Source organism: Pristiophorus japonicus, chromosome 4 (genome assembly GCF_044704955.1).
Source record: "Pristiophorus japonicus isolate sPriJap1 chromosome 4, sPriJap1.hap1, whole genome shotgun sequence".
Lineage (NCBI taxonomy): Eukaryota > Metazoa > Chordata > Chondrichthyes > Pristiophoridae > Pristiophorus > Pristiophorus japonicus.
Window position 1 is genome coordinate 28,130,619 of NC_091980.1, and position 22,621 is coordinate 28,153,239.

General features: G+C 44.7%; 1 protein-coding gene across 2 annotated transcripts in view; it reads left to right on the forward strand.

Annotated features, from left to right (window-relative positions):
* Positions 1 to 22,621, forward strand: part of rad50 (RAD50 homolog, double strand break repair protein) — a 215,150-nt gene that overhangs the window by 96,888 nt on the left and 95,641 nt on the right. For both annotated transcript variants that reach the window (XM_070878055.1, XM_070878056.1), the window contains exon 12: positions 3,572 to 3,729. In XM_070878055.1, coding sequence (XP_070734156.1) covers positions 3,572 to 3,729 — 158 coding nt within the window. The remainder of the gene's footprint in view (positions 1 to 3,571; positions 3,730 to 22,621) is intronic.

Below are 22,621 nucleotides of genomic sequence, written 5' to 3' on the forward strand. Positions count from 1 at the left end.
ATGAAGACACTAAAGAATAACATCTTTCAAAAGAAGCTGTTGGCTTGTGAAACATTTGCCTTGAAATACTTGTGACAGGCAATCAACAACTGCCTTGCCCTTTACTCTTCTAATATATGGCATCATCTGAAATGAAACTTGGATACGGCCATTGCCAGCTGCCCAATGCCCTTTTTACGTTGGGTCCACTCCATTTATATTGAGCAGTAAGGATTCCTCAGCTATACACCAAGCAGGGTATAATGACAGGGATTTTAAAGGCACGTTATATCCTTGGGTTCAGCACCACTTCTCACGTTCGTAAGTGATGCACATGTCCCCTCCAAATCAGAGTGCATCTTTACCTGCCTAATGCTTTGGTCAATGTAGTGAGACCCAGAGGTGGAGGAGAGAAGCCCAGTCACTGAACTCTGGTTGACTGGAATATATCTCAACTTCATAAAGCAGGGTTATAAAGCAGCAGACAAATTTATTGAACATGAATCATCATCATCATCATCACAGGCAGTCCCTCGGAATCGAGGAAGACTTGCTTCCACTCCTGTAGTGAGTTCTTTGGTGGCTGATCAGTCCAATACGAGAGCCACAGACTCTGCCACAGGTGGGACAGACTTTCGCCGAGGGACTGGTTTGGGTGGGACTGGTTTGCCACTCGCTCCTTCCGCTGCCTGCGCTTGACCTCTTCACGCTCTCGCCATTGAGATTCGAAGAGCTCAACGCACGCCCGGATGCACTTTCTCCACCTAAGGCTGTCTTCGGCCAGTGACTTCCAGGTGTCGGTGGTGATGTCACACTTTACCAGGGATGCTTTGAGGGTGTCCTTGTAATGTTTCCACTGCCCACCTTTGGCTCATTTGCTGTGAAGGAGCTCCGCATAAAGCATTTGCTTAGGGAGTCTCGTGTCTGGCATGCGAACCATGTTGCCTGCCCAGCAAAGCTGATCGATTGTGGTCAGTGCTTCAATGCTGGGGATGTTAGCCTGGGCGAGGACACTAATGTTGGTGCGCCTGTCCTTCCAGGGGATTTGCAGGATCTTGTAGAGATATCATTGGTGATATATCTCCAGTGACTTGAAATATCTTCTGTACATCGTCCATGCCTCTGATCCTTACAGGAGGGCGGGTATTACTACAGCCCTGTAGACCATGAGCTTGGTGGTAGATTTGAGGGCCTGGTCTTCGAACACACTTTTCCGCAGGTGGCCGAAGGTTGCACTGGCGCATTGGAGGCGGTGTTGAATCTCCACATCAATGTCTGCTTTTGTTGACAAGAGGCTCCCGAGGTATGGGAAATGGTCCATGTTGTCAAGGGCCGCGCCGTGAATCTTGATGACTGGGGGGGCAGTGCTGTGTGACGAGGATAGGCTGGTGGAGGACCTCTGTCTTACGGATGTTATGCGTAAGGCCCATGCTTTTATATGCCTCGGTGAATACATCGACTACATCCTGGAGTTTAGCCTCAGAATGTGCGCAGACGCAGGCGTCGTCCACGTACTGTAGCTCAACGACAGAGGTTGGGATGATCTTGGACCTGACCTGGAGGCGGCGTAGGTTAAACAGCTTCACACTGGTTCTGTAGTTTAGTTCCGCTCTAGCGGGGAGCTTGTTGACTGTGAGGTGGAGCATGGCAGCGAGGAAGATTGAGAAGAGGGTTGGAGCGATGACGCAGCCCTGTTTGACCCTGGTCCGGGTGTGGTTTGAGTCTGTAATCGATCCGTTGGTAAGGATCACGGCCTGCATGTCGTCGTGGAGCAGACCAAGGATGTTGACAAACTTTTGAGGGCAACCGAAACATAGACCCTCACGGTTGACAGTGTCAAAGGCCTTTGTAAGATTGAAAAAGGCCAGGTATAAGGGCTGGTGCTGCTCCCTGCATTTTTCCTGCAGCTGTCGCGCGCTGCAAAGATCATGTCTGTTGTGCCCCGTAGGGGACGAAATCTGCACTGAGATTCCGGGAGAAGACGGTTGAGGAGAACTCTAGCGACAACTTTCCCAGTGGCTGATAGCAAGGATATTCCCCTGTAGTTGCCGCAATGAGACTTGTCCCTTTTTTTAAAGATGGTCACGCCACCACCTCAGTGAAACCCCAACGTTGTACGAGGTAGGCAAAGCCATAAAACAGCTTAAGAATAACAAGGCTACAGGTGCGGATGGAATCCCCGCTGAGGTGCTAACGTATGGCGGAGAGGCGCTGTTGACGCGGATATATGACCTCATCTGGAGGGAGGCGAGCATGCCGGCAGATCTCAGCGATGCAATGAACATGAAACCAGGTACATGTACAACGTCCGAAATCCGGAATCCTCAGGACCGAATCCGTTCTGCTTTTTGGGTTTTTCCAGATTTTGGACAAGAAAATTAATCGTCTGAAATCCGGAATCCTTGACCGAATCTGTGCTGGGTTTTGAGCGGCGAGATCTGAAATCTGGCAAAACCGGAAATCCGGCACGGATTCAGTCGAGAATTCCAGATTTCAGACTTGATTTTCTTGTCTGAAATCCGGAATCCTCGACGTAATCCGTGCTGGGTTTTTGCATCAAAAATATCAGGTTTTCGGACAATAATTCCAGACGACTCCATCAGCTAGGTGCAAAATGTCCGGTTTTTGGACAATTCCGGTTTTTGGAGTTCCGGATTCGGGACGTTGTAATAGACAGTACAAAGCATAAGCAATATATCTGAATAATTAAAAGTTTGCTATTCCCGTCGATGTCAAAATAACAAACGTATTCCCTTCTAAACATTGATCTTTCAAACACAGTACCTCACCACTTGCATGATTTGGTTTACCACAAAACCACCTGATTAGCTTCATATTCCCTGACGGCCTCCGATTGATGGTGAGCTGAGTGCAAGCGGCCAAATGTAAGCCCACAATCTGAAACCGTTGGCTACCGACCGAGCTATCCTTCAAAGGGACTGCAAAGAATCATGGTCCTGCCCCTTCACGGACTCGCTTCACGTCGTCACCTTAGATTTGGCTGTCAGTCTAACCCTTTATGTTGACGATATGCCCTGGATGTCAATCACATGGGCTGTTTGAATTGCGAATGCTCGGCAAAAGAGCTGACCATCTATTTTGCTTGGTCAACTTTTTTGTTCTACGAAGCACTTCAGCCCACCGAGATCTACTTTGGTCAATTCATTTTCAACCTTCTACCAGAGTCCGCTCCTTGTTCCAAAATATTTCCCAGTGACCAACATACAACAAATAGACCAGTGTGGAGGCCATTTGGAACTTGGCAAAAGAGCTGTTACTTTGCCTGGAAGGATACCCAAGCTTAATGTCTGGGATAAATTCCAGTTGCATTGATCAAAAAGGAGCTGATCAATGACTTTTAGTGAGAATTGAAGATTTGTTTTTTCCATTGCTGAAACGTGACTCTGGATTCTTTGGGCCGTCGCACCTTTTTCTCTTGTTTTGGAGATGAACTCCAAAGCTGTGACTCTTTAGTTATCCCCTCAGTCTTCGCTTTAAGTTTGCTTGAATCACCACTGATGCAATTAGCGTTTTTTTTTTGCTGCATTTATTTCTTCATAGTTATCGAAACTTTAAATCAATTCTTTTTTAGGCCGACAAAGAGGAGCAGATCAGGAAGATAAAGTCGAGACACAGCGAGGAACTGGTAGCACTGTTGGGGCATTTCCCAAACAAGAAACAGCTGGAAGACTGGCTCCATGCAAAATCTAAGGAGATCAATCAGTCCAGGGATAAACTATTTAAGATGAAGTAAGTACTAAGATTACTGCTTTAGTTAGGGAATATATCCAGATAGCTGGTGTTTGAGATCGTAATGTTCCACTATATAGCACAATGTTTGTAGTTAGCATGCAAGATGTGTGCGTGGAGTATACTCAGCATATTTGCATTCTCTATGACTGAGGGTTTGAGGTCTGACTCAACCTCTCATTGAGCTTGTCCTCAATTAACAGCCCGATCAGTTCCTGTCCTGAAGTCTTGAGTTAACTGCTCCAGCCGCACACTTTCTGGTTCTGACATTGCCCAAACACTAAGCTGTAATTATGGCTTCTTCCAAGGTAATTGTTCGAGCTTGCTTGTAACGAAAGATGATTCTTTAGGAATGCATTGATGAGCTGTTGGACTTTATAGCAACAAAAAAATGGAGTACAAGTTATGGCTAGTGAAGGTTGAATGAAATCATCATCATCCAAGGGTAAACCGGCTCTTTCACAATGAGGTTCAAGTATCTTAAATATTGTAGCGAGCCCGGAAACATTAAAACCTCACCCCAGTAGTGATAGCAGATCTTGCTTCATAAGAAAATTGCCAGTCTCTTAGTGGGGGGAGGGAGGCTTCAAAGTCTTCAGCATCTAAGACCAAATCCTGTTACAGGTGAAAGAGAGCGCGATCATCTGGGAACATTGTCCCCATTTTTTCTTCCATTTAGAGTGTTGATTGTCTCAGGTTAGCTGTAGTGTTTATGAAGCATTGTCATTAGTGGCTGCCTTCCTTCAATTAAACTACTTTAGTTTCTACCCCTCCGCAGTCAAATGGGGCATTTAACCTCTCTTCTCTGGCTCTCCAAAGACCATCAAGCCCAACTTATTTTTGTGAAATTGCCGTTCTTAACCAATTTTGAAAACATTCCAATTGTTGAACTTGGTTTCATTGGCCAAACATTCTTGAACTTTGACAACTTCAAAATAAATGTAATGCTTTATTCGTATTTTACCACACAATTCACCACGTGTTGGAAAAAATGGATGCTTGGCTGAGGTGCCTGGACCTCGTGGGGAATGCTGGGGAAAACGGGCCGATGGGGGAAGCGTTGTCTAGGTTATCGTGTTTGAAAGGGCCCGTGATTACTCTCCCTCTTTCAAAGCTGCTCTCCATGCTGGGAGTTTGGACTATGCCAGATATACTGTATTCACAGGATAAGATTCAGTTGTTAATTCAGGAAATCTCTGTCGTCACTTCGACAGAGGAGAGAGCTGCAAATGTCATTTGGGCCTGAAATTCCGATCAAGGTTTTCCCGCGGGCAAATGACTGAAAAAGTTTTTAAAAAGATGTGCACCTACTTGTTCCTGCTGCGCCCGCACAAACTTCCGATCCTGAGGCCTTCACTCCTATGCATTGGAGCGGCATGCATGTCGGGATGTGCACAGGCCTGGAGCTGGAGTCACATGGCTCTGGGCAACCAATCAAGCTACAGTATTTTCTCATTCATAATAATGGGAACTCCGTAAGTTGGAGTTCCCATTATTATGAATGAGAAAACCCCTCCAAAAACACTAATAAAAAAAATAGAAAAATACACTACATATTTAAGATTCATAAATTAAAGTTCTTTTTTTTTTTAAAAGTTGGGAAAATATTTTTTTAATAAGTTTTTTTAATTGTGCCTTAAAATAATCTTACCGTTGTGGGGAGGGTTTTTAACAATCAAGTGTGTTTTTATAACTTTATTTTAAAATGTTTTTGTGTATTTTTTAAACACTTGCGCCTGTAAAAGTAGGCTATACACCTGCTTTTTCAGGCGCAAGATTTTTGAGGACATTTGCTGGGCAAGATGTGCGTAAATATCGGGAATCTTGCCCTGCAAGTGTCCTCGCTCCCGATATGCGCGAGATCCGTCGAGCCAGAAACTTGACAGATCGGAAAAGCCGATTTTCAGCGCATGTGCATTGTGCGCTGAAAACCGGCTTTTCCGATACCTTCCCGGGTCCATAGAAACTTTGTACTGGCCCGGGAAGTCGAAATTTCAGCACCAATATTTCACATGCCTTAATTTGTGCATTTACAAAACCGTTGCATTTAATAACTCCTCGTCTTTGTGCACCAACAAGTTCCTGCTGATCAAAAACAGAAAATGCTAGAAGCACTCCGTAGACCAGGCAGCATCCGTGGTGAAAAACAGTTAACCTTTCAGGTCTGAGACTCTTCGTCAGAACTGGAAAGGTTAAGAGATGTAACCGATTAGCAAGGTGAAAGAGACGGAATAGAAATCCCGTCGGCAAGAAGAGCAGAACTTCGTCAAGGTGGGCATTCCTGGAAGAGATGTGGCTTTGCGTTTGTCTCTCTCACCTTGTTGTTTCTCTCTCCATGGACATTGCCTGGCCTGCTGAGTGTTTCAAGTATTTTCTGTCTTTGTTTCGCATCCCAGGATCCGCAATATTTTGCGATTGTACTAAGTTCCGACTGATGGTGCTGTGGGAAATGGGGTCTTCTTGCACCTCGGGGTTGCCACCTTTAGGAAAGTGGTGGTATTGCAGCTGTTTGTATTTTGCCTGTTAAAATACATGAAATATAACCATTCGAAAGGTACTTCAATACTTGGTGAAGTACGCGAGAATCTGCTGTGGCATAGTGAGTCAGAGGGTAGGCTGTTTTGTGACCGTAGGGGTGTAATGCCATGTAACACTTAGTGTATTATCGGGGCCACCGATCTACAGTAACTTAAGTATGTCGATTTTATCTTGTGACAGGGAATTTGAGGATCTGCTTCCACAGTATTTGGGGATGTTTCTGAGCTGTGGCAGTACTGACGAGGGCGTGGAATGTTGGATTTGCTTTACTGGATGGCTCTGTGGGTTCAGTACCAGTGGGATGGGGCAAGGCCACGTACAATTTAATAGTCCACAGTATGGCAGCCCCATGGGAGAGGAAGAGCGCGCTGGGTCTGGGAGCATTCATAGATATACCAGGGTCTGTCAGCAATGTGTGGACTGGTGTTGCGGAATGGAGGACTGAGGATAGGGCGGGGGTCCAGTCATACTGGCAAAAGTCTCAGATTCTGAAAACAGTGGGCAGTGAGGTCCCATGGTCTGGCCGTGTCAGGAGAGGTTGCGGATGGCAGAGGGGCCCAGGATGTGGCACCACATTAGGGCAATAGAATTGGTAGCATTAGGCATGGAGGGGCGATGATCAATAGCGCTGGGGAGGAAATGGAGAAAAAGATTCTGTGAAACCACAGGTCTCACAGTGTCTTTTTCTCCATTTCGCTTCCCTTCTTTGTCCTCGGATTCAGGGGTGGGAGGGATCTGGCAGCAGTAAAAGCCGGCGTCTTCAAGTAGTGGGAGGGATGTGGCTTGGGTCGCAGGCTGTAGATTGCACGGAGTGAATGTCTGCAGCTCAACACTGTGATGCTCCGCAACATCCTTTGCAGCTCTTAGCCACTTTTTAATTTGAAAACAAAAACTGTAAGGATAGAGAAGACCCACCATTCTAGAAGATGCTGGGAGAGGTGAGAGACCTGATTTTAGTAAGACTCGGGCAGGTGTGGAAGCACGGTGCCGTCATATTGGCTGGATAAAGTAAGAGCTGGGAGGACTCACTCAAAGGTTCTCACTTGGCAAGTACACTTTCATGTGCGACAAGCAGGTATGATAGAAGTACCATAAAATTTAATTTATCCAAAACTCCGGCAGCCCATGTCCTAACACGCACCAAGTCCCGTTCACCCATCACCCCTGTGCTCGCTGACCGACATTGGCTCCCGATTAAGCCACGCTTCAATTTCAAAATTCTCATCCTTGTTTATATGGCCTTGCCCCTCCCTATCTTTGTAATCTCCTTCAGCCCCACAACCCCCCTGAGATGTCTGCGCTCCTCAAATTCTTCCCTCCTGAGCATCCCTGATTATAATCACTCAACCATCGGTGGCCGTGCCTTCTGTTGCCTAAGCCCTAAGCTCCAGAACTTCCCGAAACCTCTCCGCCTCTCTACCTCTCTTTCCTCCTTTAAGACACTCGTTGACCTCTGCCGTAATATCTTCTTGAGTGGCTCCGTGTCAGATTTATTTGTTTTGCCTTATAACACTCCTGAGAAGTGCCTTGGGATGTTTTAGTATGTTAAAGGCGCTATATAAATACAAGTTGTTGTTTGTGTGCCATACAGAGGACTTTTAATATATTGCAGTAAATGACTGCATACACACAAGTTTGCGATAATGGCCAAATGTGGATAATAGGATTGAATCCTGCTCTCTCTTGCTCACGAGGTTTGTGAACAGAGAGGGATGTGGATTTGAGAATGTTAATTACACATTTTTAGCTCGTGAGTTAGGGACAGAATCTCTGCTGGTTTTTCAAAGATAAATGATCCATTGATTTCACGTGTTGTGATTGAAGAAGCAGAAAAGTAGATACAATGGGCCTAATTTTAACCAAACTGGCCAGGCAAGAACCCCAAAGGATTGGGCAGAATGCTGGATATTACATCCTGTCTGATATTACTCGCCACTAACCTCAATGGAGAGCAAGATCAGCATTGCACCCGATCGGTCAGCTTTCCGATGGACAGGTTGGGTTAAAATTGCACCAAATATATCATTCTAACCCCTCCCAAACAAAAACAGTTCTCTCTCAAACAAAAGATGTTTTTTTTTATCTCATCCTTAATTAATTTTGCTTTTTCCTGTTAGTTTGGATGTCAATTGCTGGTTACAAGATGAATGTTTCACTGAAAGCTCCAGCTGAGATTAGATGCTCTTCATTGAGTCAAACGCACTTAGAAAGCTCCAGTGTTCCATAGATAGACATTGCATCAGTTAAAATCGCTCGAAGTCTGTTACTTCCCTTCCCACAAGCATCATGTAAACTGGGTACTTCTCACAGCCTCACATTTGTGACACATTTGTGTGACTTTACTTTCGTAGCTGGTCATTTTCACGGCTTTTTGCAATTAACCCTCCTCTGGGTTAATTTTAATTTTAAATAATCTACAAGCTGCAATAAAAAATGTTCAAGAACACCACGAGTTGATGTCCAACCCAGTAAAAAAAAAATACAAACATACCAAGTTGAGCAGGAAAAGCCAGCTTAGCTATCCATTCTGCTACTTGTCCCCTGACTCCGTATTCTCTGACCTTGTTCATCAGTCTATTATGGTGTACGTTATAGAAGGCCTTTTGAAAATCTAGATAAATTCCATCTACTGCATTACCATTGTCGACTCTCTCTGTTACCTCTTCAAAACATTCAGTGAGGTTGGTCAATCAAGACTTTCCCTTTTGAAATCCATGCTGACTGTTCATTATTATATATTTGGTTTCTAGATGTTTTTCTATTTTCTCCTTTAGTAGGGATTCCATTATTTTTCCGACCACCAATGTTAAGCTGAATGGTCTATAATTCCCTGGACATGTTCTAACCCCCTTCTTAAATATAGGTATTACGTTAGCTATCCGCCAGTCCTCTGGCACTACACCCATCTCTAATGCCTCTGCTATATTTCTTCACTAGATTCTTTTAACGGTAAAGAGATTTGATAGATGTGTTTCAAGACTCTCCTTAAAATCTACCTCTTTGAACCAAGCTTTTGGTCACCTGTGCTAACTTCTACTTATGCGGCTCCGTGTCAAATTTTTAATCTCAGAATACTCCTGTGAAGCGCCTTGGGACGTTTCACTACGTTAAAGGCGCTATATAAATACAAGTTGTTACTTATAGAATCATAGAAATTTACGGAATGGAAGAAGGCTGTTTTGACCCATTGTGTCCGCGCCTTCCAACAAAGAACTATCCAGCCTAATCCCACTTTCCAGCTCTTGGTCCGTAGCACTGTACGTTACGGTACTTCAAGTGCACATCCAAGCACTTTTTAAATGTGGTGAGGGTTTCTGCCTCTGCCACCCTTTCAGGCAGCGAGTTCCAGACCCCCACCATCCTCTAGGTGAAGACATTTGCCCTCATATATCCCCTGAACCTCCTACCATTTACTTTAAATCTATGCCCTCTGGTGGTTGTTCCCTCTGATAAGGGAAATAGATGCTTTCTATCCGCTCTATCTCGGCCGCTCATAATTTTATACACCTCAATAAGGTCTCCCCTCAGCCTCCTCTGTTCCAAAGAAAACAAACAAAGCCTATCCAATCTTTCCTCATAGCTAAAATTCTAGGTAACATCTTCGTAAATCTTCTCTGCACCCTCTCCAGTGCAATCACATATTTCCTGTAATGTGACCAGAACAGCAGAGTACTCTAGCTGTGGCCTAACTAGTGTGTAATACAGTTTAAGCATAACCTCCCTGCTCTTGTCTTCATTAGCTGAGGCATAGAATACAAGTATTCCATATGTCTTCTTGACCACCTTATCTACCTGGCCTGCTATCTTCAGGGATCTGTGGACATGCACTCCAAGATCCCTTTGTTCCTCTACGCTTCTCAGTATCCTACCATTTAATGTGTATTGCCTTGCCTTATTAGCCAATCCCAAATGCATTACCTCACACTTCTGCAGATTGAATACCATTTGCCACTGTTCTGCCCACCTGACCAGTTCATTGATATCTTCCTGCAGTCTACAGCTTTCTTCTTCATTATCAACCACACAGCCGATTTTAATATCATGTGCAAACTTCATAATCATATCCCCTACATTCAAGTCTAAATCATTGCTATATACCACAAAAAGCAAGGGACTTAGCACTGAGCCCTGGAAAGAACCTTTCAGTCATACAAGTGCCCAACAACCATTTTACTCTTTGTTTCTTGCCTCTGAGTCAATTTTGGATTCAACTTGCCACTTTGCCCTGGATCCCATGAGCTTTTACTTTCGTGACCAGTCTGCCATGTGGGACCTGATCAAAAGCCTTGCTCAAATCCATATACACAACATCAAATGCACTACCCTCATCGACCCTTCTCGTTACCTCCTCAAAAAGTTCTATTAAGTTAGTCAAACACTACCTTCCCGTAACAAATCTATGATGACTGTCCTTGATGAATCCATGTCTTTCTAAATGAAGATTTATCCTGTCCCTCAGAATTTTTTCCAATAATTTTCCCACCAGTGAGATGAGGCTGACAGGCTTATACTTATTCGGTCTATCCATTTCTCCCTTTTTAAATAAAGGTACAACATTGGCAGTCCTCCAGTTCTCTGGCACAACACCTGTAGTCAGAGAGGATTGGATAATGATGGTCAGAGTCTCTGCTATTTCCTCTTTTGCTTCACAACAGCCTGGGATACATTTAATCCGGGCCTGAGGATTTATCCACTTTCAAAACTGCAAAGCGCCTTAGTACTTCCCCTCTCTCTTTATTTCATCTAATATTTCACACTCCTCCTTGATTGCAATGTCTGCATCGACCCTCTCTTTTGTGAAAACAGACGCAAAGTATTCATTGAGAACCATACGCACGTCTTCTGCCTCCACACAGATTACCTGTATGGTCTCTAATAGCCCCCCTCTTTCTCTAGTTCTTCTCTTGCTCTTAATGTATTTAAAAATTTTGGGGGGTTTTCCTTGATTTCACTTGTCCACATTTGTTCACATTCTCGCTTTGCTTTCTTATCTTTTTAATTGCACCCCTGCACTTTCTACACTCCTCTAGAGTTTCTGCAGTATTAAGCTCTTGGTATCTGCCATAAGCCTCCCTTTTTATTTCTTTACCTTATCCTGTGTGTCCTTTGACATCCAGGCACCTCTAGATTTGTTAGTCCCACCCTTTTTCCTGTTGTAGTTGTGTTCAAAATCATGAATGGTTTTGATCGAGTAAATAAGGAGAAACTGTTTCTAGTGGCAGAAGGGTCGGGAACCAGAGGACACAGATTTAAGGTGATTGGCAGAAGAGCCAGAAGCAACATGAGGAAACATTTTTTCTACACAGCGAGGTTTTGTGATCTGGAATGCACACTGTCTTATAGGGTGGAGGAAGCAGATTCAGTAGTAACATTCAAAAGAGAATTGGATAAATAACTGAAGGAGAAGAAAAATTACAGGGCCATGGTGAAAGAGCAGGGGAGTGGGATGAATTGGTTAGCTCGACCAAAGAGCCGGCATAGGCATGATGATCCGAATGGCTATATCATTTTATGACTCTTAAGTGAACTCTGCTTTAACCTTTGCTTTATTAAATAGTACGTGTAAGCGATTAAAGATTTTGCGGGAGTTGCGACTTTTAATGTCAAACCTACTTGTGTGTGCACCCTTTTGGAAAAGTTCACCGAGTAACTCAAGTTTTTGGCTAGACAGTTGGCAACCTCAAAGAGCCACGTTTCAGTAAACGGAGGGATTTTTCTTGCCGTTATTAATCAGTGGTAATCGGGGTGATTCCCTTCTGTTGCTGGTTAGTTAACAGATCTTCTGCACAAGCTCTTGGGAAATATCTGAGTCTTATCAGGTGAGAAATGGAAAGGAGTGCTGTACTATTAGGGGTGCCGACCACAAAATGGCAACAGAGTTTGTGAACTCACAAGTTGCAAAGATTGAGAGATGATTGCTAGTCTGTGTGCTTTACCCTGAAGTGTGTTACCGGAATCTGACACGTAATCGGGGAGGGGGGATGGAAACAGCGATGACTGTTAACGCGGTGTCGTTTTTTTTCTGATATTTGGCTCAGCGCTTTATGACAGTTTGGTAATAAACGAAGTAATTGCGGTTGGCGGCGTAACTCTTTTAAGTTTCTTTCCTGACGTAAAGTGGCCGGCGTGGTTTTGAAACTATTCCGATAGGGACGGGCTATTTTCCATGGAAACTGAAAATTGCTGCATGCGGGAATGAAAAGAGAAGTCGGGCGCATAAAGGTGTGACTAGCAATAAACATCATAACTTTGGATTTGTTGTTGCTGCCATCATCATAGGCGGTCCCTCGAACGAGAATGACTTGCTTCCACATGAATTCACAGATGTTTCAATGAAGGATCCGATATTCCAGTCCTGAACTCCAGTTGAAAGGGTGGAAGATGCCTGTGCGTGGATTTTTTTTAACATGTGGTTGACCGTAGCACATCAGCCACCACATGGGCTTGACAGAGCTAGGCCTTTATCCAGTGGCAAGGGTTAACCAGGACGACTGGAGACCTGCTCTGCTGCACAGACCTAGTGCGCGCACACATCGCAGTGTGGGCAGGCCCATGCTGCCCCTGGGCCCTCGGCTCTTCTGGGTCCCGTACCCTCATTTGCTGCACCTCCGCCACGATCTCTCGCCGCTCTTCTGCCACAAACATTCGCTGCACCTCCGCCACGATTTCCCACCGCACCTCCGCACCAAACATTTGCCGAACTCCGCCACGATCACCCACTGAATCTCAGCCACGATCCCGCAACGCTCCTCTGCCTCGATCACTCACCGCACCTCCATCACGACCTTCCCGCTCCTCTGCTTTACCAGGGCCACACCGATGCTCCTGCCCGCGCTCCAGTATGGCTGGGTAGAAAGCGATATTGATGTCCGAGCTGGCACAAGGTTCTGTCCAGTGAACTCATTCCTGCCACGGACTAGCACAGTGATTGCGTTGTCTATGTCTCTTCTGTATTGTTTTCTAATAACAAATAGTACAGCATTTCATACAACAACTACTTGTATTTATATAGCGCCTTTATCATAGTGAAATGTTCTAAAGCGCTACACAGGAGTATAATGAAATTTTAAAAAATTGACACCGAGCCGCATAAGTAGAAATTAGTGCCAGTGACTAAAAGCTTGGTCAAAGAGGTAGGCTTTAAGCAGTGTCTTGAAGGAGGGAAGGAAGACAGAGAGGTTTAGGCAGGGAGTTCCAGAGATTGGGCCTAGGCAACAGAAGGCATCAATGGTTGAGTGATTATAATCAGGGATGCTCAAGAGGGCAGAATTAGAGGACATCTTGAGGGGGTGGGGGGGGAGGGAGGAGAGAGGGAGCAAGAGAGATTAGAGATAGGGAGGGGTGAGGCCCCTCTCCTTAATGCATGACATTGTATTGAACTGTTAACATCCCTTTGGCAATGCTTAAGTGACTACAGACCAGATGCCAGCCTTGGCTCAGTAGGTAGCATTCTCACCTCTGATTTGGGATTGTTGTTTAAGCCCCACTCCAGAGACTTGAGCACAAAATCTAAGCACTTCATTGCGTTGAGCACTTCAATGCACTACTGACAGAGTTCTGCACTGTTGGGATAACTGCAGGAACTGCTTGCCGCACATTCTCTAAGGCGCTCGAGACTATTCTTACCTATGAGAATCACTAGAGACACTTAATTGCTCCCTCCCCCCCATGTTCCAGTATTTTCAGGAACATAAGAATGTTCCAAAGGTTAGACTTTTTTTTACCCCATTTTATCTTTCGTATCCTTCAATAACCCTGTCTGCCAAAAGATTACCCATCGTCATGTTGAAATTTAGAACATTTGCCCTGTCTCCCTGACTAGGCTGTTCACACATTCACCACCTTCTGCATCAGCAAGTTATATCTTGACTGCGTTGCATCAGTAGCTTTGTAATTTGTTTTTGAGATGTGAACAACGATGCAAGGCCACATTTATTGCCCATCTCTAATTGCGCTGAGGTGGTGGTGGTGGGCCTTCTCTTTGAACCACTTTGGCTAGTAGTTCTTCCATAATAGCATTGGGTCGGGAAAACCAGGATATTGGCCCAGTGAAAGGCGATGTACGTCTAAGTCGGGATGGTGTGTGACTTGGAGGCAAACTTGGGAGGTGATGGGTGTTCTGACGCTATTGCTGCTCTTACACTGTATCATGCGGCTACGGGATGATAAAAGGCGAACTTTGGTCTTTTTTTGGCTAGCAATTCCTATGTTGTCCTTGATCGCAGGGAAGGAAGATGCTGTTGAAGTAACCTTGCTGAGTTGTATCCTGTGGATAGTACATATTGCAGCCACAGTGTGCTGCTGGTGGGAATGGATTTTGAGTCCAGTGACAGGGGCAAACTGCTCTGTTAAGAACATAAGAATTAGGAGCAGGAGTAGGTCATTCGGCCCCTTGAGCCTGCTTCACCATTTAATAAGATCACGGCTGATTTTCTACCACAATTCCACTTTCCTGCACTGTCCCCCTATTGCTTGATTCCCTTAATATCCCAAAATCTATCGATCTCTGTCTTGAATATGCTCAACGACTGAGCCTCCACAGCCCTCCGACGTAGAGAATTACAAAGATTCACCATCCTCTGAGTGTAGAAATTCCTCCTCATCTCAGTCTTAAATAGCCAACCCCATATTCTGAGACTGTGACCTCCTGTTCTAGACTCCCCAGCCAGAAGAAACGTCCTCCCTGCATCTACCCTGTCCAGCCCTTTAAGAATTTTGTATGTTTTAATAAGATCACCTCTCATTCTTCTAAATTCTTGAGAATATAGGCCTAGTCTACTCAGTCTCTCCTCATAGGACAATCCCCCCATCTGGGTAGTATTGAGTTTCTTAAGTGTTATTAATGCTGCACCCATCCAGGAGAGTGGTGATTGTTAAGGGTAAGATTATGAGGAGAGATTACATAAACTAGGCTTGTATTCCTTGGAATAAAGTTGGTTACGGGATGATTTGATTGAAGTTTACAGGATTTTGAAATGAATTGATAAGATTGATGGAGAGAAACCTTTTCCGCTGGTGGGGGAAGTCTAGGACAAAGGGACATGACCTTAATATCCGAGCCAGGACAGAAGTTAGAAGAAAGCACTTCTTCACACAAGAAGCAGTGGCTACTCAGTTATACATTTTAAATCTGAGAGCGATAGATTTTTGCTGCTAGCCAAGGGTATTCCGGGATAGGATGCCAAGGTGGTTAGGCTACAGGTCAGTCATGATTTCATTTAATGCTGGAACTGGCTGAATGGCCTAATCCTGTTTCCATGTTCTGATGGAACCATTTTGGGTCTCGGGCACATTTAAAAAAAAAGTAAAACACATCATTTCTTCATTGCATATGTTGCTAATATGTCAAGCGGAACCATAGTTGAACCATCATCCCTTCTGTAACTAAGATTAAAATCTGCTTTGGGTTCCTATCCTATATTTGCACACTCCATGCATTTGATGTATAGTGGGAAAGGCATTCCATCAGTTTCTTGGATCTCAGTTGAATGTATAGCTGTTACCTTGGCTCTTTTGGTAGTACTCTTGCCACAGAATCACGAGATTGTGTGTTCACGACCCACGATGCGTCATTCAAGGCAGATTGGGTAGGTCGATACTCCGGCTCAGTACTGAGGGAGTGCTTCATTGTCGGAGGTTCTCGTCATTCCGGTGGGACGTTAAACCAGAGCCCCATCTGCCTGCTCTGAGCATTCAGGTGGACAGTAAAGCACCCGTGCCCCTGATCAAGCAAGGAGTTCTGCAGTCATTTTTGGCTGAACCAACATCACCAGAAACAGATGAATACCTCATTGCTGTTTTGTGGGATCTTACTGTGTATAGAAATGGCTGCCTCATTTTGGAATTTTGAAGGATTTCATTAAGCTCTACTTGCGTTCTAATTCTTTTCCTTCTATAATAATGTATATTTCTGTTTTTCCTTCTCTCCCATTTCTCTTTGGCGCTAATTTTGTTTAACTCATCAGGTTGTTCTGCCACTTTTTCTTTCTCTGTCCCGAAGGCACCTTGTTGGATTCTGTGGGTATTCTGCACTCTTCTAGCATGTGAACTTAAATAGTGAGTGTTAGTAGGATATTTCTTGTCATTGCCCAGAGTATAGTGTACAGTTTTAGTCTCCTCCCTAAAGAAGGATATACTTGCCTGAGAGGGAGTGCAGCATAGGTTTACTAGACTGATTCCTGAGATGTGGGGATTGTCCTATGAGGAGAGATTGAGTAGACTCGGCCTATGTTCCCTGGAGTTTAGAAGAATGAGCAGTGATCTCATTGAAACATATAAAATTGTTAAGGGGTTAGACAGGGTAGATGCAGGGAGGATGTTTCCCCTGGCTGGAGAATCTAGAACACGGGGTCACAGTCTCAGAATAAGGGTTCAGCCATTTAGGACTGAGATGAGAAGTTTCTTCACTCAAAGGGTTGTGAATCTTTGGAATTCTCTACACCATACAGCGTGGATGCTGAGTCGAGTATATTCAAGACAGACCAATAGATTTTTGGATATTAGGGAATCAAGATCTGGGGCTAGTGCAGGAAAGTGGCGTTGAGGTCGAAGATCAGCCATGATCTTATTGAATGGTAGAGCAGGCTCGAGAGACCAAATGGCCGAATTATGCTCCTATTTCTTATGTTCTTGAACACATGCGCTTTCAGGAATAGAAACCTCTCGAGATTTTTCTCTCCTTAATCCAAGGGCACTGGGACCAATTGTGGAACCTTAACGATCAAAGCTGGTCTGTGTGGCTCAGCTACTTATCAACTAATCTTGCAGAGCGAAGCTGCTAGCGTCTCTTTTCTTCTTGCGATTGTTTTCCTGTTGTTTGTTGCCTTGTGCCATGATGTGCCTTCAGCCATGGCGTGACTTGGTAACCATCGCGATCTTGCAGCCAGTCTGGGTTGGCTGATGTTGCAGACCTGAATGCTGGCGGGGAGGGGGAAAAGATGCTCTCCTCCCAGCCTGCTGTTGTGGGGCGACGGGGAACAAATGTGAAGAATTGCACTCCGCATTAGGGGCTCGCTTCCGTCATTTACCTCCTTCCCCCAACCTTTACAGGGCCATCAGATTTGCGGTCAGATCAAAAACTGGGAAAAGTTACAGGGGTGAATGGAAAAAAAAAGCTTCCCTAGCAACGCATTACTGCGTATGTGCAGGTTGATTTTTTTTTCCAGGTTGATGCTCCTTCCTGCGTTTTGAGAGGTCAAGGGTCTTCACACATGCTCAGAAGCTCTGTGTGGGTCTGGGAGAGAGAGAGAGGAGAAAGGCAGCAGGTTATCTTGTGCTATTTAAAATACAGATAAATTTAAAGAATGGAGGGAGCTGCAGGAAAGAGAAGGGCCAAACCCTTCAGCGAAGAGGCAAATGAGACCCTAGTTAATTGTATAAGCGCGAGGTGGGAGGATCTGACACGGGGTGGGCATGGGAAACCTCCACCCCATGCATATCAGAGGATTTGGGCAAAGATTGCCGACGTAGTCACGTCGGCATCAAATGAAGCCCGGACACCGGACCAGTGCCGGAAAAGATGGAACAGTCTACTGGCGGCTGCAAGAGTAAGTTGAAATTTAAATTTGAAATCATCCATATTTATTATTTAATGTTGTATGGAAAATCTAATTAGAATCTGCAATGTTATATCGTAATCTTTAAGCATGACTTAGTAACTAAATTAGGATTAAATTATGATTACATTTATGCACCACAACATACATTTTAATGTTACAGCATGAAATATCTGTATCAGAATGTATTGCAAACTTGAAATTGAACTTATTAATCTGTCAGTCCTAAGACAAGCATTTTCAGACCAGTTGAGGTAGGATTGCTTCTCCAAGTACCTTCGTTGGTTACACGGCCTCCTTTCGTCATCGTCTACACGTTACTGTGCCACCTCTTCGATTTGATCCTTTCAGTAACCAGTGTGTGAGCCATTGCAATTAAAGGCAGGGAAAGCATAGGCCCCATAATCACTATCAATAATTACTTTCACTGATTTTAATAATCCCTGCACTCTATACTCTAATCACTGTAGTCTGCCCCCTCTGTAGTCTCTAAGCTGCATACCAGTCAGTTTTGTTGGCACCAACAATATCATTAAATAACTTCACTATGTAAAAGCTATTTACTAAATAATTCCAATATATGAGATCTATTTAGCGTTAATAATACCTATTTATATTCCCGATCCCAAATTTCTGAGTACAATTTGCTTCAATTTTACTCTCTAAATAACTCACAACTAATTCTCCACCCTTCCTCAGATGCTACAAATGGCGTCCGTAGTGCCCATTTCCCTCTCTAAGGCCCTGAAAAAGCAACTATTTTTGAGCATTCTTTTGGGCTTGTATCAGCTCAGCGAAGTGCATGAAAGGCAGCAAAACTTGGGATGGGCCTTGTGTGGGCGATCATCTCGGCGATCAAAGTGGAAACTTGGGGGCCTATATTTCCGGTGATGTTTGAGGCCTAGTTTCCACTTTTTTGCTCAAAATGGGCGATAGAGGTCCATTTTGGGCGATAGATGGGCGATGTGAAGTGGAAAGTCTAGCCCCTGGACTTTAGCAAAGCTTTTGATAAGGTCCCACATGGTAGACTGGTCACGAAGGTTAAAGCCCATGGGATCCAGGGCAAAGTGGCAAGTTGGATCCAATATTGGCTTAGAGGTGGGAAGCAAAGGGTAATGGTTGATGGATGTTTTTGTGACTGGAAGGATGTTTCCAGTGGGGTTCCGCAGGGCTCAGTACTGGGTCTCTTGCTTTTTGTGGTATACATCAACAATATAGGGAGTATGATTAGGAAGTTTGCAGACGACACTAAACTTGGCTGTGTGGTTGATATTGAAGAGGAAAGTCATGGGTTGCAGGAGGATATCAGTCTACTGGTGAGGTGGGTAGAGCAGTGGCAAATAGAATTTAATTCCGAGAAGTGTGAGGTAATGCACTTTGGGAGGGCTAATAAGGAAAAGGTATACACATTAAGCGGTAGGCCACTTAATAGTGTAGATGAACAAAGGGACCTTGGAGTGCTTGTCCACAGATCCCTGAAAGTAGCAGGCCAGGTGGACAAGGTGGTTAAGAAGGCATACGGAATGCTTGCCTTTATTGGCTGGGGCATGGAATATAAGAGCAGGGAGGTTATGCTTAAATTGTGTAATACTTTGGTTAGGCCACAGCTGGAGTACTGTGTGCAGTTCTGGTTGTAGTATTATAGGAAGGACGTGAGTGCACTAGAGAGGGTGCAGAGGAGATTTACTAGGATGCTGCCTGGAATGGAGAATCTTAGTTATGAGGACAGATTGGATAGGCTGGGTTTGTTCTCATTGGAGCAGAGGAGGCTGAGAGGAGACCTCATTGAGGTATACAAAATATTGAGGGGCCTGGACATAGTGGCTAATAAGGGTCTATTTCCATTGGTGGAGGGGTCTATTACGAGGGTCATAGTTTTAAGGTGGGTGGTGGAAGGTTTAGAGGGGATTTGAGGGGGGGGGGCTTCTTTACGCAGAGGGTTGTGGGGATCTGGAACTCACTGCCTGGAAGAGTGGTGGATTCAGAAAGGGCAGAAATTAGCGTGAAACGGCTGTTTTCCCCCTTTTTTCAGCCAGCATCACGGTGGGAGATCGGGAGAATCCCATCGGAAATTCGACCCCCTTCCTGTATCTCTCTACATGAGGAGACATTCATAAAGCATGGGAATTCCTCTAGTTGTTAGGGGGAAACCTTTTATTCTCAATTTCCCCATGCAGTTACTGGCAGTCATTATTCTGATTTAATCTCTTTGTACCTGGAAATTTTCCAATAGTTTCTCTGCACCCTTCCTTAGAGAGGTTGCAGACAAGATTTCCGAGAATGATTCCAAGGATGAGGGACTTCAGTTATGTGGATAGACTGGAGAAGCTGGGGTTGTTTTCCTTAGAGCAGAGAAGAATGAGAGGAGATTTGACAGGTTTTCAAAATCATGGGTCTGGACAGAGTGGAAGGGTCGACAACCAGAGGGCACAGATTTAAGGTGATTGGCAAAAGAACCAAAGGTGATAGGAGGAAAAACCTTGTTAACGCAGCGAGTGGTTAGGATCTGGAATGCACTGCCTGAGGCACACTCAATCACTGCTTTCAAAAGGGAATTGGATAAGTACCTGGAAAAAAAAAATTTGCAGGGCTACAGGGAAAGGCGGGGGAGTGCGATTAGCTGAGGTGCTCTTGCAGAGAGCCGTCACAGACTCGACAGGCCAAATGGCCGCCTTCCATGCTGTAAACCTTCTATGATTCTGACAGCCAGGGTACTTGTCTGGCTTTGCTCTAATTCATGTGAGCAGGACACGTCAAGGGACTTGGTTTTGTCTGGTGAATTGCCCATTCAGTCAAAATTAGGTAATCTTGACGGGTATGATGGAATCTGTCATGGTGTTGTAAAGTACTATCATACATAAGAACATAAGAATTAGGAACAAGAATTAGGCCATCTAGGCCCTCGAGCCTGCTCCGCCATTCAACAAGATCTGGCCGTGGACTCAGCTCCACTTACCCGCCCGCTCTCCGTAACCCTTAATTCCCTTATTGGTTAAAAATCTATCTGTGATTTGAATACATTCAATGAGCTAGCCTCAACTGCTTCCTTGGGCAGAGAATTCCACAGATTCACAACCCTCTGGGAGAAGAAATTCCCTCTCAACTCGGTTTTAAATTGGCTCCCTTGTATTTTGAGGCTGTGCCCCCTAGTTCTCGTCTCCCCGACCAGTGGAAACAACCTCTCTGCCTCTATCGTGTCTATCCCTTTCATTATCTTAAATGTTTCTTTAAGATCACCCCTCATCCTTCTGAACTCCAACGAGTAAAGACCCAGTCTAGTCAATCTATCATCATAAGGTAACCCCCTCATCTCCGGAATCAGCCTAGTGAATCGTCTCTGTACCCCCTCCAAAGCTAGTATATCCTTCCTTAAGTAAGGTGACCAAAACTGCTCGCAGTACTCCAGGTGCGGCCTCACCAATACCCTGTACAGTTGCAGCAGGACCTCCCTGCTTTTGTACTCCATCCCATCCCTCTTATAAACTGGAAGATTCATCATTTGAGCCATAATCCAGTGACAGTAATGACCCAATAAGAACATAAGAAATAGGAGCAGGTGTAGGCCATCCGGTTCTTCGAGCCTGCTCCTCCATTTGGTAAGATCATGGCTGATCTTCGACTTCAACTCCACCTTCCCACTCGCTCCCCATATCTCTTGGTTCCCTTGATATCCAAAACTTTATCGATCTCTGTCTTAAATATACTTAACAACTGAGCATCCGCAGCTCTCTGGGGTAGAGAATTACAAAAATTCACAACCCTTTGAGTGAAGAAATTTCTTCTCGTAAGAACATAAGAATTCGAGGCAGGCATAGGCCATTTGGCCCTTCGAGCCTGCTCCGCCATTCAACAAGATCGTGGCTGATCTTCGAACTTAACTCCACCTTCCTGCACTGTTCCCATATCCCTAATTTCCTTAGTTCCCTAAAATTTACCGACCTCTGTCTTGAATATACTCAACGACTGAGCATCCACAACGGTCTGGGGCAGAGAATTCCAAAGATTCACAACGCTTTGAGTGAAGAAATTTCTCCTCATCTCAGCCTTAAATGGCCGACCTCTTATTCTGAGACTGTCACCCTGTGTCCAAGATTCCCCAGCCAGGGGAAACATTTTCTCAGCATTAATCCTGTCCAGCCCCTTAAGAATTTTAATATGTTTCAATTAGATCATGCCATATTCTTCTAAACTCTAGGGAATATAGGCCTAATCTACTCAATCTCCCCACCCCAAGAACCAGTCTAGTGACCTTCGTTGCAGTCCCTCTAAGGCAAGTATGACTTTCCTTGCATAAGGAGACCAGAACTGTACAAAGTACTCCAGATGTGGCCTCACCAATGCCCTGTATAACTGTAGTAAGACATCTTTACTCATACTCTAATCCCTTTGTAACAAAAGCTAACAAAACATTTGCTTTCCTAATTGCTTGCTGTACCTGCATGTTAACTTTCTGTGATTCATGTACAAGGACACCTAGGTCCCATGAATGCAAACATTTCCCAGTCTCTCACCATTCAAAAAATAGTCTGCTTTTTTGTTTTTCCTACCAAAGTGGATAACTTCACACATCCCCTCCATTTGCAATGTCCTTGCCCACTCAGTCAACATGTCTATATCTCTCCGTAGCCTCTTTGCGTCCTCCTCACAGCTTATTTTCCCACCAAACTTTGTATCATCAGCAACCTTGGATACGTCTCAATCTCAATCCTAAATGGCCGACTCCTTATTCTGAGACTGTGAACCCCTAGTTCTAGACTCCCAGCCAGGGGAAACATCCTCCCAACATTTACCCTGTCGAG